Source organism: Athene noctua, chromosome 11, assembly GCF_965140245.1.
Source record: "Athene noctua chromosome 11, bAthNoc1.hap1.1, whole genome shotgun sequence".
Classification (NCBI taxonomy): domain Eukaryota; kingdom Metazoa; phylum Chordata; class Aves; order Strigiformes; family Strigidae; genus Athene; species Athene noctua.
Window position 1 is genome coordinate 24,056,470 of NC_134047.1, and position 15,832 is coordinate 24,072,301.

Sequence of the window (15,832 nt, forward strand, 5' to 3'; positions counted from 1 at the left end):
AACTCCCCCAGATCCCTCAGCGCTGGCTCAGCCCGACTCTTCAGCCCCTCCAACACCACTGGAAAGCCCCTGCCCGTGTGGGATCTCAGCTCCCCCGCGGCCCACCCCTCGCTGGGGTTTGTTTTCCCATTAATTTTCCCCCAGCCATGCCGTGCGTGACGCCACTTTGCACCCCGGTCGTCACCCCAGCACTGTGACTGGAGCAGAATGGGTGCGGGGGGGGGGGGCTGTGCCGGGCCCTGGGCAGGGGAACACCCTCTGCTCCCCAGGAACAGCTTCCCACCCACCTCCCCTGGCCTCACTGGTGAAGTCACTCCCAAATGACCCAGAAGGAGCAGAAGTCAGAGCTACCTGTTCACAGCACCTTAGTGACTTCAGGAAGCAGCTCGTAGCTTTTAGCACTTTAGTTTTGATTCCTGGTTCTTGGGTTAAAGAGATGATCTGAACACCCCTTCTTTTATAACAGAAAAAAGAAGACCCCCAAAACAACCCCCCTGCCAAGGTACACAAAACAAGCCTGAGCCACGCACAACTCCCTAAGCGCTCGTCTTTCAAAACCAAGAGAAAATAGACAAAAGCATGACCTCCGCGCGCCCGATACACCCAGGTAACAATCCCACCACGGTATCGCGTAGCCCTCCCCGCACCCCGGGGACACCCGGTGCAGAGCCCGGGGGAACAAGCACCTCAACCTGCCCCTGCAACCCCCTTCAGCACCCGCCGGTGTGCCGGGCCATGGGCACCCCATTGCCAGGCTCATTTCTTGGCTAATCTGCTCCTTGAAACCGTGGGCAGAGGCCAGGGAAAAGCCTGGTCTCGTCCCAGCAGATGTAACCCTGGCCTTGGAGCAAACCCAGAAGGAACAGCCCGTAAATTGTGGCTGGTACCCACACGGGAAGGGACCCCGGGAACAGCGGTGACGGCCACCGGGACTGGGCTTCGGAGACATCCTGGCGCGGCCGTGCGGCTGCATCTATCGCCCCGCAAGCAAGACAAAAAATAATTACACTAATTAACGTCACAGCTGGACGGACGGCGAGACAGTGCCTGCTGCCAACCCCCCTCGCTTCCCACAGCCGGTACCTGCGTGCCTGCATGTGGCAGGTCCTGCCATTCCCCTGCGCCCTCCGGCTGCCCGCGCCCTGCCCAGCGCTGCCTGCAGCCCCGACCCTCACCGCAGCCCCCACCGTGGCCAGCGCAGCTTCGCCATGGTGGCCCCGTGGCCAGCGAGACCTGGACGTGGCCCAGCTGCCCGCCAGCAGCACCCAGCCCTGCGGCCCCCAGCCCGCTGCAGTAGGTTTTCAATACTGTATCACTGCTGGAAAACACGATTCCCATAAAACAATATTTTTGTTTAATTATCCAACTCCACCTTGGGACAGAGGCGTCCTTCCTCCAAGGGAGGATGATGATGGGGCGGAAGCGTTCTGCTTGCTGCTGCCCCCAGACCCCAGCTCTCGCTCCAGCCTACGTGAGGTCAGTGCCATGTTCAGTGCCCCCCTCCCCTCCAAACCCGCACCCCGGGTCTGTCCCCTCTATTTGCCCTGTGATTTCTTCTGGCAGTGACTACCCGCGCTTGGACAGTGTCTAGTACAATGTGGCCCCAATCTTGGTGGGCTGCCTGCAGGCGCTGCTGTAAAACAAATGTATTGAATCCAAACAAAATGCACATGGAGCCTGCTCCTTCTGGAAGCGCCTTGGAAGGAAGGACTGGGCCCCATTGTGCTACAGGCTGCACAACACCAGCAGCAGAATGTCTCTGTCCTGAGAAATGTCTGATGCACACAAGCCCGAGAGCACAGTCAAGGCAGAAAGGACCGGCACTCCCACGCTGAGCGAGAGGGGCAACAGTAAATCCAGACTGCTGCTTTATGCTCTCCTTTCAAGAAGGGTTTTGGCTGGGGTTTAGAGAGGAGAAGCCCAGCTCGCCGGGAAGGCGAGGTCAGGACGGGAGCGTGAAGGTATGCGTGGGAAGGGGACAGACACCGGGAGAGCTGGGACAAACCGCCGGTGGCCAAGGAGCGAGCGGCTCCTCCTCGGCATCTGGAGGGCTTCGTCCTTCTCCATCGCCCCTGTACGCCGCGTGGCCAGGGCCCGAGGGGGAAGGGGCTGAGGGGGAGGCCTGGCCATGCTCCCCCTCCCCGGAGCCCCGACCCTGCCAGCTCGCGAGGGCTCCGGACACCAGCACAGGCACCGCGGCCTCAGCCGAGGGGTGGGGAACGCCAAAGCAGACGGGCACGGCCCGGCCCAGACACACCAAACCAGACCGGCCGCAGCAGAGCAGGGAGAGGGGACAGCTCGGTCACCCAGCCATCGCTCGCCGGGGCTGTCCCAGTGCTCCCTCCCCAAAACACCCCGGGACGCATCTTGGCAGGTCCCCGGAGCCCCCCCAGGGCTCCAGCATCCAGCTCACCTTGCACACCTGGGCCCAGGAGCTCGGCACCCCGTGCCGAGGGCTAAGCCTTCGGCCTCCAGCAAAGCTCCTGACACAACACGTTTTTGGGGGAAAGCCGGCGGGAAGCAGACGAGGCAGAGCCCTGTCAGCGTGGGGAGAATTCCTGTGCCAGCCCCCAGCAGAGCAGGCTCGGGAGGGTGGGATACACTCGAGGAGGGGGCCAAGGCAGCAACAAAACCCCTAAATAACCCAGTAACAAAGGCTGAGTGACTCCACTTACCCACCTACACTCTGTCATAAGGGTTACAAGACAACAGTGAGAAATGAAATGTCCCCCGAGCAGCCAGCCTGAGGCCACGGGAGGCTTGAGCAGCTCCAGTGACGCAGATGCTGGCTGCAGGGGTAACCCAGTAACAGCTCCTCAGCAGCCCCCCCAGCCATGGGCCTGCCTGGCAGAGCGGGCCAAAGAGAGAACGAACGCCAAGAGGTGATGAAAGCAGAAAGAAGAGCAGCAGAAGGGAAGGAAAAGCCAAGCAGAGGCTGGGAGAGCAGCATTTAGCTCCAGCACGGCACTTCTTTTAAGCAGCTCTAACTGAACCATGGCTCAGCGACAAAAAAAAGTAAAATAGAGACAACGTGGACAGGCTGGGGGAAGCATCCCATCCTGAGAGCCGAGCCGCAGGGAGAGGGAATCCAGAAGACCATTAACCAGCATCCTGAAAATAATTCCTGGGGGTTTCAGAGCGCTGGGGAAGGCTGGAGGGTGGTAGTCCCCCCGGTGAGGCTGCAGGTAACCAGTGGGTTAGTTAGCAGCCTAGTCTATCAGCCAGGTTAGTTAAAAAGTAATTAAAGAGCGTTATGAAGCTGAAGATGAACACAATCAAGTTGGGACAGAGGGAAAGTCAGGTCCCTGCGATCTATTAGCGTCGCTTGAGGAATTCACTCCCATTAGATACTGCTGCAGCCAGGAGCTTAGCAGGATTCAAAAGCAGATTAAACATTTATACAGATAATGAGAACATCCTGTTACATTAGATAGGATATAAAAAAATAAAGGCTAGACACTTCAGTGCCACGAGCCATAAATTACCCACCAGCTGATGGGGGCGAGGAAGAAGTTTCTCTGGCGGGTCGGGTGCATTTACCTCCCGAGGAAGCGGCGAGGCTGGAGCATCGTTGTCAGGGGGGTGCGAGTGCCCGGCCCAGCCTGGGCTACACGGGGGTGTCTCTCACACCCCGTGCACGTGCAAGGGCCCGATCCTGCACGCTGCTGGGAGCCTCTTGTTCTCCCTGAAGTGCTGGAAGGATGCAGAGCGTCCCGCGAGGTCCCGTTTCATCCCAACAGGAACACGACGTGGCTCAGGGTCTCTGGCAACCCCCCGACTGTACTCGGGGCACCTCATGGAAAGGGGGGAGCGAAGTCCCAGCTCCCCCATGCAGCAAACAGCAGGGAGATGGGAGCGTCCCGCTTCGGCAGCCCCAGGCACCTTTTGGGGTCAAATGAGGGGGGCACAGCCCCTGGCACCAGTGCTGGGTGCTGCAAGGGCCTCTTACACTTAACTTGTGTGCAGAGGTCCCTTAAACTAAAGGCAGAAGCACCGAAATATGATTTCCTAGATGCTTATCACCACTCCTGGCAGCTTCTACTGATGGAGACAAAAGGACTGGACATGGCTTGTGTCAGATCTGATTGCTGGAGCCTCTTTTTTTATCCCCAGCTGAACACCACTTGCAGAAATCTCCCGCTTTCTTCCAGCTGGGGCCTTAACACACCTGGGGCGGTGGGGAAAAACCCAGGATAGCTCTGGTGAGCAGCAGGCAGCTGCTCCCGGCTGGCATCACTCCTCTGCAGGCAAGCGAGCCTCAACGGACACGCTCCTCAGGGAAGCCCCATCCCTGCTGCTCTCCCCTCCAGCGAGCCCAGGCCAGGCTGGGGCTCCCCTCTCCTCTCTGTAAAGCACGAAGGCAGCTGCGTGTCTGCTCCATTCCCTTGGGCCAGCCCTACCCATGGGCTACCTTCCCCTCCCAGGCCAGGAGCCAAAATATGGGCAAGCCCCGGGGGCTCCCCCTGGCCGCTGCTGCCTGTCAGACCCTTGAAAAGAGCCAGCACCCAGAGCCTGGCACCCTGGCACGCCCTGAGCGAACGGGTGCGGGAGGGAAGGCAGGAGGTTGTAGGCAGGGTGCTGCAAGACAAGGGGCCGAGCGAAGGGGTCGGCACCTTTGGTAACACTAACACACAGAGACTCAAACTTCCCGAGCACGGTGTGAAGTTAATTATCCTCTGCGGAGCGGAATTGCTTCCCCTGCGTTTCCATGAGCAAAAAGTGTCCGGAGAGCTGCCCCGTGCCCTGGGCAAATCTCTGCCCCAGGACCGTGCTCCAAGCCAGCCCTCTGTCCTGCAGATCCCCCACAATCTCACTGTAACAGGAGAGCAATGAACGACGATGGAACAGCAACACAAGGAGGCAAATAAACCGCTGCTCTCGCACACGTGCGCAGCACACTGCTTCGCCAGCCACGTCGCAGAGCTAACGGGGGCAACACCGGGCAAAGTTCATAAGCAGCGCTGAGCCAAACACCTCGGTTTTTGCAAGCACCTCCTCGGGTTTATTTCCCACGAGCCTGACGCTCCAAGTCTCCCAGCTCTGACGGCGGGCAGGTTGGCTTTGTGGGCACGGGGCAGGGAAGAGAAATGGCCTCGCGGGGCCGTTGCAGTGAGCCAAATAACTTAGGGGTAGGCAGAGCCAAACCACACACCGTGAATTCCCCTAGAAACTAAGCAGCAGGCAGCAAAAATCAACAGGACTTTGGCATTGCACATGTCCTGCCTGCATGAGCACCCCTGCACAGGCAGGAAGATGTGCTCCCCAGATACAGAGATTCCCAATCCTCGCCAGTCCCGCGGGAAGCAGGGCCGGGCTGTGGGGGGATGATGGATGCCCTGGACAGGTTACAAAATATTGCCAGAGACAAACAGCATTTCTACAGATGGCGTTTCTGCTAGCAGCCGTGCCCTGAAGAACCCCAGGGATCAAATAAGGATCTGGAGAGCCCATCCAGGAGCAAAAACCCTCCCCGCCGACAACACGAGGCAGCCAGCGAAACACGCAGAGCTCCTCCGCCCCAGCAACACCTCTCCCACCCGTGCCTGCTCCTGCCCAGCAGCCTGAGGCCGAGCAATTGGGGTGCCTGGACACCTCGGAGACCTTAGAGATGGAGGTGGGAGTGGGGAGCGCGGGGATCTCAAACATACCCTCGGAGAGCTCCGCAAACTGCACCAGCACACCCAAACAGCCCCTCTCCCCGCGCTGGGGGCTGCAGAGCCCTTAGCACCAGCCCACCCGTGGCAGGGTGAGAGCAGCTGCTGCTTCTGAAATAATCATCGCCAACACCCGCCCCTGCTCGCCACGGGCTCAGCCAGGGCTGCCTGCCTGCCCCTCCTGCCCAGCCAGGGCTCAAGGAGCCCGGACACGCAGGGGAGGAGGAGGAGGTGGCTGGGGGGGAGGATTTCTCCCCACATCCACGAGCACCTTCTGCCCCGGATTGCAGAGGCAGGTCTGTGCAGCGGGCAAGCTGCCGGACCGGTGAGGGGGGTAACGTGGCTGCCCAGGAATGTTCTGGTTAAAGGTTGTTTTTCTGGGGTTTTTTTGGGTTTTTTTTACCCTTTTTTTGAAAAAGCCATTTCTTGGAAGCTGAAGCATCTCATGGGAAGACCATAGCTTGGAGATGCTTCCCTGGGCTGGAATGGGAATTCTAGGGAAAGCAGGTGGAGGAGGCTCTCCTGGAGGGGTCTGGGGTGGGATGAGGAGATTTCCCTGGGATCTGCCCCCACCCCTCCCCAGCAGCCACCAGAACCAAGGGCTTTGGGGATGATGCTGGAGACCCTGTTATGAGGAATAAACCATCCAGAGCAGAGCTCCCACCTAACCTCAGGCTGGCGGTAGTCACTTTGTATCCTCAAGCATGAGGACTTGCCTCCTTCTACAGCCTTCTTCTTGGTTACTCCTACTCCCCACCATCCAGCTCCAGGGAAGATGGCACAAGAACAGGAGCAGGTCAGGGAGAGAGCCCTGTCTGGAGGGCGCTGAACTTTGCACTCTCACGACATTAAACACAAACCTGCAGCTCTTGCTCCCTCCACGCTGGCCAGCCCCCCACACCCTTCCCAAACTGTGTCTGCTCAGAAAATCCCGAGAAAATCTCTGCTCGTCTCCTCTCCCTCCGCAACAACCTGCAGTGGAGAGCGCTGGGGACCGATGCACCAGGCTCCTCGTCCTGGGGAAATGCACAGCCCTGGCCAGGAGAGCCCCCATGCCCCCCCTCGAGCTCCCCTCGCAGGCTCCATCCGCCAGAAGCGCTGCAGAAGCCGCTGTGCAGAGATAAGATGTCAGCCGAGATGCCAAACACGTGTCTCTTTTACTCCCGAGGGAATGATGAGCAGGGCAGGCAGCGTTTCCTCCTCCTCCAGCCAGGACCAGGAGCACCGGGAGGACGCGCACGCAGGCAGGGCTCTGGAGAGCCCAGAACTTGCCAAGTGATGCCGTTTCACGTGGCCTTTTTTAACACAAGGGCCACACCAGCGGAGTTTGGGGGAGCTCACGCTGGCTGCGCGCGCACCCAGTGCTCCGACACCCCAGGAACGAGGCTGGGAGAGAAGCTGAGAGCAAAAGCCGAGGCCGAAACAGTGGAGCTCCCCAGGGCAGGCAGCTGCCCACTCTGCCCACGGGAGCTGGGGCCGCAGGCAGCGTGGACAGATGGCTACTTCTCGCCCAAGCGGCCTCCGTGTCTCATTCACAGATTTGCTGTCCCTGAGTCATTGCCCTTCAAATGACAGCGGAGCTGAGCTTCCTCTGCGAGGAGCCAGGCATGAGCCGCATCCTAATGGCATCCCGGTGACAGCGGGAATAGCCCCTGGCAGGCAGGTAGAGCCTGTGCTCCTGCCTCCGCCGCCTGCCCGCCTGCTGCCTCCCAGCCCGGAGCCGGGCAGCAGAGGAAAAACCCTGTGGGGCAGTGTGGGGTCAGGCCGTGGGGGTGTTTCGAGGAGACCCGCTGTCTCCTGGTCCCTGCCGCGGCTTGGAGAGGCCAGGCTGTGCACGACACCCGCCGCACACAAAATGCTCCTTTCCCAGTACAAAAAAATCCTGTCCCCGGACAGGGACCTCGTGAAAGCCTTTGCCTGAGCAGGTCCTGCATGTCCTGTGTTCAAGCAGACACTGTGTGCATCCTCGTCCAGCTCTCGGTGCTCAGCTGGGGGGAAGTGCGGCCTCCTCTCCCCCAGGTGACACCGGCAGGTCCCTTTGTCCGTGGGGACAGAGCGTATGGCTGGTATGAAAAGCAGCATCGTAAGCCTGTCCCTGATCTGAGCCACCTTAGGCAGCGTGTGACCACGGGATGTGTCCAGCAAAAAAAGGGAACGAGGAGGGGGCTGCGCGTGTGTCATTTCCCCAGGTCACACCTTCTGCCGCCGCCGCTGCGGAGCTCACCCGCCACCCGACGCTTTCCCCAGAGCCATCGCCATGCTGAAGGATTCCTCTGCCGCCGGAGCCCGGCTCGCTGCTCCGAGGAGCTCGTCCCACCCGGCGGCGAAGCCCCGCGCGCATCCCGCTCCCCGGGCCAAACGCGGGCTGGCGGGCAGCCGGCGGCAGCGGGCGCAGCCGGGAGCACACGGGCGCAGGAACTGGCGCTGGCGCCTGCGTCACTTGTAGCTACTCGGTGACAGTTTGATGGAGACAGATCTCTCACCCTCCCTCGCGCTTTCCCCTGCACCATTTGCCGACCTGCCTGTTGCTGCGCGGAGACTCGCTGCCTTTATAAACCTCTCTTTTATTTTTTTTTTTTCCCCCTTAAGCACCACCGACAGATGTTAACAGGCAAGGACTAACAGCCGGCCAGCCAGCCCAAAGCAGGCAGCCAAACACCGCTGCAGCCCGTGGTAAAACAACCCCCCTCTGTTCATACCACCCCCCAAAACCCCATATAACACTGGGGGGGGCAGCACCCCACAGCTGCTTCACCCCACAGCAACCCACGCCCCGGCACCTCGAGATGTCTCGACCCCAAACAAAGCTCAGGACTGTCCAAGCACCTGCTCAGCATCCCCCTTCCCTCCGGGCTCGCAGCGCTCCCACGCGTTTCTGACACCTTGATGCTTTTTTTTTGGGTTTTTTTTAACAGCACAAACTCCTTTCATCAGCCCGTTTTTGGTTCTGTTTTCCCCATCTTTGATCTCTGCTCTCACAGCAGCACCCAACATGAGGCGCAGGCAAACGGGCTGTGCCAGGGGCTTGAGGCCGCCACAACTGCACGCCTCAACCCCCACATTCCTTGCGTTTAAATTCTTTATCCAATTTAATCGCATCTTTGTGAGGGGCTGCAAAAAATTACCTTTGCTTACACGGAATTGGTGTGCAACACGGAGCTGCGTGCTTGGCTAAGCTCGTGCATGTGGTCCTGCTAACGCTGCCAAGCGACGCACTGATCCGCTGGAATTACTCTGGAATTCACTCTGCAACTTTTTTGCACCTCATGAAATGCCAGTAAAGCTCCACCTCACCGGCCAGGCTTGTTCCCGAGGAAAAAGCTTCAGGTGCAGACACCAGGGCTGCCCAGTGCAGCACCCATGAGCCCCTTAACGCAGCAAGCGGGGACCAGGCCCTGGGTGCAGCTTTGGAGTCAATAGATTCTCTGAAAGCCACAATATTAACGTAACCCCACATTCTTTTGTTAAAAAAAAAACAACAAAAAAGCCCAAGATTTCAGTGAAACGGCTTTTGCTGCTGGTCTCAAGGAACCTCCTCTCTGCGCGTGGGTCTCCGTGCAAGGAGCCCTCCAGGCTCAGGGCAAGAGCATGCCAGGTTGAGCAGCACTTTGGATAAGCCCAGCCCAGCCAAACTCAACTCGAGCTGCTTTTGTGAAGGTAAAACGCTGCTTTGGTTCCCGAAAGAGGCACCAGGATGCCCCCAGGACGTGGCCTCCCAAAGCTCCCAGCCCTGGCAGGGTTGTTTTTTCCAGAGGATGCTCGACAGGGAGGGACGTTGAGCTGAGATGCTGAAGCTATTTCTGGCTAAACAAGAGCAAGAAAACAGGACCTCGGAGGGTGTTGAACCCAGGCACCGCAGATTTGCTCCCCTGCTGCTCGCATGGGCTGCGCCAGCCACGATTCTGCAGCACCTGACAGCGGGGACCGGCCCCCGTCTCTCACCGCATCGCCCGCGCACCCGCAGCGGGGAAACCTCGCGAAAAGCCTCGGGAGTGAAATCCTGCCCTGCCAGACTCCCCCAGACGGGCTCTCTGCTGGGTAACGGGGAAACCAGAGGCGCAGGAACACACCCAGCCAGGGCCATGGCAGGATTCGACAGGCGTACAGAGAAACCCTGGTAATCTAATAGAATTTGAGATGCTACAGGTCCTGTCCAGCCTCGCCTTCCCACCAGCACTCTGTTCCCAGCCCCAGCCCTGCAGCTCCTGGCTGTCAGTCCTTCTCTCGCCACAGCTTTGTTTCCTGCAACCTAATGAGTCCTTAATTCAACAGGCTTTGTCCCATAGATCTTGATTTGCCCTAGGACTGGCGGGAGCGTGCACTTTTTGGAGAGCTCTCCGTAGCAGCTGTTGGTGGGGGAGGCAGCAGGCAGGGCTCTGCCTTTAGAGAAGCAGACCTCTGCGCTGGCGGTGGCTGAGCTGGAGCCACGCTGCTTTTTTGCCCGTTCAGAAAGCCGGAAAAAAAGGCACAAACCAGCCACAAGCACCCTGCAGGGCGTCACTTTGGAGGGACGGGGACTTCTTCCTGCGCTGAGTCCCGCAAAGCTGGCGGCTGGCGTGGTGCGGGGAGGGACACGAGGGACGGCCAGCAGCAACCCCCATGTCCTCTGGCCGTGACCTCCCGGAGCCCTTTGAGAGGATGCGACCAACGCGTCATCACAACACGAAGTTCACCGTGTCCTGCAGAGACATCGGGTACAAATCGCGCAGCAAGAGGGGAGAGCGAGGTGGCAGGCAGCTGCTCCCAACTCATTTAATGAATTTTCCCTCTTACAGGCAGAAAAACCCAAGTATTTCCCATCTCTTCTATGCACATCGCAACTAACTAGCACCATGGCCTCAGCAGCTGCCACTCAGGTCTTCTCCACCGCACTTCAGGAGACAGATGGATCTTGTGGACCCGCTTTGTCCTCCCCCTCCCCTGCTCACACAGTGCCGGGACCCTTCCCGCGAGGTGCTGCGAGCACCAGCCTCCCCCAAACCCCAGCAGAGGGAAAGCACAAACAAACAATAAACCCGAGGAACATATTTTCACGTTTCACTGTCTCTCAGCCATAGGGATTTTTGGTGTTAGTTGTAGGAGTAATAAGTGAAACATTTTCAGAGTGTGATTTGGAAGCCGATGGTGCTGCACGGGAACAACAACAACGTATGCAGAAAGTGGGATCTGCCCGGGAATTATTTCTGAGCAGAAAATAAAAAGGCCTAGGAGAGTATTACAGCAGTGAGTAATCTAAGCAGCTGAATTACACGAGACCCCACCATTTCATAGTATTTCTATCTCCCGCAGCTCCCGGGGAGGTTTCCAGCTTTCCCTGGGTGCTCCCCAAGCTCTGGGCACAGACAGATCTGGGGTTTGGATACTGGGGATGCTGCTCACTCCCCCCCGCCGACCGCAGCGCCCCGAAACCGGGGGCAGCCCTCGGGCTGATTTATTAACAGGCAACGACGTGCGTCTCCTCAAACCAACCTGCTCAGCCAAGTTTTTAACACAGGGTCAAACCTGCTGCCCTAAGAAGGAACCGGCTGCTCCCGTGAAGCTGTTGTTTTAAAGCAGACGCAACAAAACGCCAAAATCACGGGGGCGATTCGGCTGCCGAAGAGCTGCGTGTGTGCTCTTTATTGAGCCGCACTGCTCCTCGGGGACGGAATTACGGGGGGATGCGTGGCTCTGCGGAGGGAGCCTGCGCGCAGGTGAGCTGGAGCCGCTTTGTTTCCCCGCCTTGTTTTCCAGCAGCTATTATGGAACAGGAAGGAGGCAAACAGGAGGCAGCGCTAACCCCCAGCACTAACCTCCCACAGTGAGCACTGCCCCCCTGCCCCACATACTCACCCAGAAATATTATTTAAATCCTGCTTACCCAGCTACAGGGCTCTCCGCAGCCAGAGAGTCCTGCTACAAGGCTTTTGCAGGAGCCTCTCCCGCTGGCTGAGCTATTATATTTTCCTCCACTCCTCTTCTATTTTGCTGTCATTTGCTCTCACAGAATGGTTTGGGCTGGAAGGGACCTTAAAGATCATCTAGTTCCAACCATCGAGCGGTAGCTCGCTGCTGTCGCTGACAAGCGGGTATTATTCAGCATCTGGATACGAATTACAAATTCAGACTGCTTTAAAAATCCCGCCAGCCAGATTTTTCCAAGGCAACAAGTAACCGCAGCCCCTGCTGAAGTCCAGGGGACTCAAAATCAGGCCAAAACTCACTTGTCACCACAGCGCCAGCGGAGTTTGACGTTCGCCTCATTTCGCAGATGGCGGACAGCCACCGCGAGGGCACGGCAGCTGTGAAAGCCTAAAGTAAAGCCCCTCAAAACGCACTGAAACACCTTAAATAAGCGGCTTGATTTTCAAAACGAGCCAGAGCTGTGAGGGTGAGGGCCAGCGAGCGCAGACTCAGGCACCCACGCTGGAAACGTGCTGGCGGGTGGCCCGGGTGAGCGCGTCCAGGTGGGCCCCTGCCACTCGCACCCTCCTGTTGCTTCCCAAATGCCACCCGTGAGACCACAAAGCCGGTGCCCCGAGGACGCGACCATCGGCGCGAGACGGGGCAGGTGGGGAGGGACACGCCTCACCACCGCTACCTTCAGCCCTGCACCTTCTAAGCTCGCTTCCTCCTTTCTCCTCAAGGATCCTAAGACCCGGAACACTTAAGAAGACTCATCTAAGCGTGGCTCTGCCTCTAGATGCTTCACAGTCCATGGGAACATCTCCTTGCCCGAGACGCAAAGGTAATGACTATTTTTTAATCTTTCTTGGCGTTTCACTCCAGGTTTCTATACAAGCGAGCCAGATTCAGCAGGGCTGGACGCTAAGCCTGAGGCGAGGGTGTCCGTGCACGCTGCAGGAGACGGCACGGCAAGACCCCAGTCCTGCTGGGCCCTGGGGAGCGGGAGCAGCGCAGTGCCGGATCCCTCCATCCCCCACAGAAGCGGAGCAGCAGGACCAAATCCCTGGGTGCAGGCCGAATACTACATCCCTTGGAAACCGCAGGGGGAATTTGGGCAAGCAGATTGTAATTACCTGGCCTGGCACCGGCCCAGAACGCCAGCACTAGCGCCTTTCCAAAACCAGCTCCTCAACACGAGGGCACGAGAGCGGCGGCCGGGATCTCACCGTTGTGCCCTTGATGAAAGACAGAACCTCGGTGTCCCCAACGCTGCGCCCGGGTGCCGCTCCCCGGGGGACGAGCACCGTGCCGACAGCCCCCCCGTGCCCCCGCTGCAGCTCCAAGGGTCCCTCAAAACTCTCCCAGAAGAGCAGTGGCCGAGCCCTGTCCTGTCACTGGGGGCTGCTCTGCCACCGTCCCTCTGGGGACGATGCTGTAACACACCCCACCACCTCTCCCCCGAGACACGGCTCCGAGAAAGGAAAAGCAGGTTTAATTATCAAGACCACGACGCTTCCCGGAGGGAGCGGGTGCAGGTGAGGGCTCGGAGTGCCCAGCAGAACCGTGCTGGGGGTTCCGGACCAGGATGCAACCGCGGCTCTCACTCTGGAGAGGAGAAAAGCACCATGCTGAGGCGACCCATTTGCTTTCAGAACAGGGACCGTGCCCCGGCGCTGGGGATGGTTAGGGACACTGCGGGGGATGCCGAGGGGGAGGCACATCCCCTGGGGAGAAGGAATGGAAGGGCTGGAAAACTGCTGCTGCGTGCGGGGAAGGGGCTGCGGCACCACGGTTCATCTCAGGTCACCGCTTGCCGACGCACCTCAGCCGAGGGACGGCCGGGCAGAGCCCCAGCCGCGCGCAGCACCCCTCTGCAGCCGCAGCAGCCGCCCGGAGGCCGCAGTGAGGGGCTCCCACACCCTCCCCAGCTCGGCCTGCGGGCGCAGGGGCCGCTTTGGCAGCGGGGCACGGCTGCGAGGGGACGTGTGAGCGCAGGCGCGCCCAGGCCGAGCTTCGCTTCTCCCCACTTCTCGCTCCCACCGCCCCGTCCCGGCTGCGCCCTGAGGGCTCTGGACGTGTCCCACAGGCTGGGGCTCGGGGGGCAGAGGGTGGCCCCCGGCTTGCAGGCAGGAGGGCCGCAACACCCTCCTTCAGCCGGGACCCCCGCGTCTGGGCCTGCGTATGTGTGAGGGGGGAAACCCCCCGAGCAGCCCCCTCCTACCTTGCAGTCTGTCAGGCAGGATCTGACCGAGTAATCTTCCGATTGCAAGTACTTCTCCAGCAAGAGGTCGAACTCCTCGTATTTTTCCTGAGCGTGTTGGTCCAGCCGCTGGTACGCCTGGACGCAGCTGCTACAGGCCTCCCCGCCCAGCGCGCCGGCCGCCGCCACCACCAAATCCACCATCAGGTTGTCCAGGCTGCAGTCCAGACCGTCCGGGCCGGCCATCTCCCGCAGCAGGTCCCAGATCGTGTAGGTATCACAAAAAGAGAGGTTGAAGTTTCTAAAGTAAGCCTGCAGGAAGGTCCTTTTGGAGGAGGGAGAGGCCAAGAAAGGGGCAGCGACGGCGGCGGCGGCGTTGGGGGGCGAGCGGAGGGGCCGCTGCAGGGCGTGTAGCCGGGCGCAGGCCGAGTCCAGGTCCCCGCGGGCGGCGGGGCAGGGGCCGGGGGGCGCGGCGGGGGCCCGGCTGAGGTTCCCGAGCAAGGCCTCGCAGCTCCCGCCCGCCGGTTCGGCCGCCAGCAAGGCCCGCGGCCCGCGGCTCCGCGCCCTGCCGGCTCCGCTCCGCTCCCGCGCCCGCAGCTTGGCCCCGGCGCAGAGCCACAGATGGTCGGAGAGGAGGACGGTGAAGAAGAGGAGGGAGGCCAGCGACAGCCGCCATTTCTGCGCCCGCTCGGGGTCGGCGACCGGTTTGTCGCTGCGGCGCGGCGCGCAGCACACGGCCCCGCCGGCGGCTCCCCCCCGGGGGTACATCCAGGCGCCGCGGATCATGCTGCGGGGACGCGGGGACGGGGGGGGGCCGGCGGCGGCGGCGGCGGGACGCGCCGCGCTGCCGCCGCTGTCACCTGCAACCGCCTCCCCTCAACGCCGCCGCCGCTGCCGCCGCCGCCGCCGCCGCCTCCTCCGCCGCCGCCGCCGCCGCCGCCGCCGCCGCCATGCCCGCGCCCCCGCCTACAGGCCTCCGGCCGCGCCTCGGCCCCGCCGCCGCTCCCCGCCCCGGCCCCGCCGCACCGCCCGCCCCCCGGGGGCATAGCCCGGCCCCCCCCCACCCCCCCCCACCCCGGTTTCTCCCTCCCTTAACGCCTCTCCCGCCTCCCCGCCGCTCGCCCCAGCTCGCCGGCCCCGCCGCCGCCGGGCCCCATTGCCCTCAGTCTGTCGCCATCTTCGGCCGCGCCGCCAACACCTTGAGGAGCCGCCGCGCCCTGCGCCTGCGCGACCCCCCCCCGCTCCCCCCCGCTCCCCCCCGCCGCCGTTCACCGGCACCGGCGGCGGCAGGTGCCGTGGTGCTGAAGGACAGCTCCGCCCCCCCGCCGCCCCCCCGCCGCTACCGGCACCGGCCGCGCCGCGCTGCTCCCCCCGGGGCCGCGGGCGGGGGGCACCGGTACCCCCGGGATGGGGGATGGGGGATACCGGTACCCCCGGGGATAGGGGATGGGGGATACCGGTACCCCCGGGATGGGGGATGGGGGATACCGGTACCCCCCCGGGGATGGGGGATGGGGGATACCGGTACCCCCGGGGATAGGGGATGGGGGATACCGGTACCCCCGGGATGGGGGATGGGGGATACCGGTACCCCCGGGGATAGGGGATGGGGGATACCGGTACCCCCGGGATGGGGGATGGGGGATACCGGTACCCCCGGGGATAGGGGATGGAGGATACCGGTACCCCCGGGGATAGGGGATGGGGGATACCGGTACCCCCCCGGTGATAGGGGATGGGGGATACCGGTACCCCCGGGATGGGGGATGGGGGATACCGGTACCCCCCCGGGGATGGGGGATGGGGGATACCGGTACCCCCGGGGATAGGGGATGGGGGATACCGGTACCCCCCCGGTGATAGGGGATGGGGGATACCGGTACCCCCGGGATGGGGGATGGGGGATACCGGTACCCCCCCGGGGATGGGGGATGGGGGATACCGGTACCCCCGGGGATGGGGGGGCCGCGGTACCCCTGTGGGAGGGAGGGAGCGGGTGCCCTCGCGGAGGATTGGGGGGGGGCTGCGTGTACCCCTAGGGGATGAGGGATGAGGGGTGTGGGTGCTCCTGCGTGGGGGAAGGGGTGTGGAT

The 15,832-nt window shown here is 61.5% G+C and overlaps 1 protein-coding gene across 2 annotated transcripts in view; it reads right to left on the minus strand.

Annotated features, from left to right (window-relative positions):
* The window catches only part of NALF2 (NALCN channel auxiliary factor 2), a 30,020-nt gene extending 15,359 nt beyond the window's left edge, over positions 1 to 14,661 (minus strand). For both annotated transcript variants that reach the window (XM_074915009.1, XM_074915008.1), the window contains exon 1: positions 13,762 to 14,661. In XM_074915009.1, coding sequence (XP_074771110.1) covers positions 13,762 to 14,526 — 765 coding nt within the window. In that variant the 5' untranslated portion in view covers positions 14,527 to 14,661. The remainder of the gene's footprint in view (positions 1 to 13,761) is intronic.
* Between the last annotated feature and the right edge of the window lie 1,171 nt (positions 14,662 to 15,832).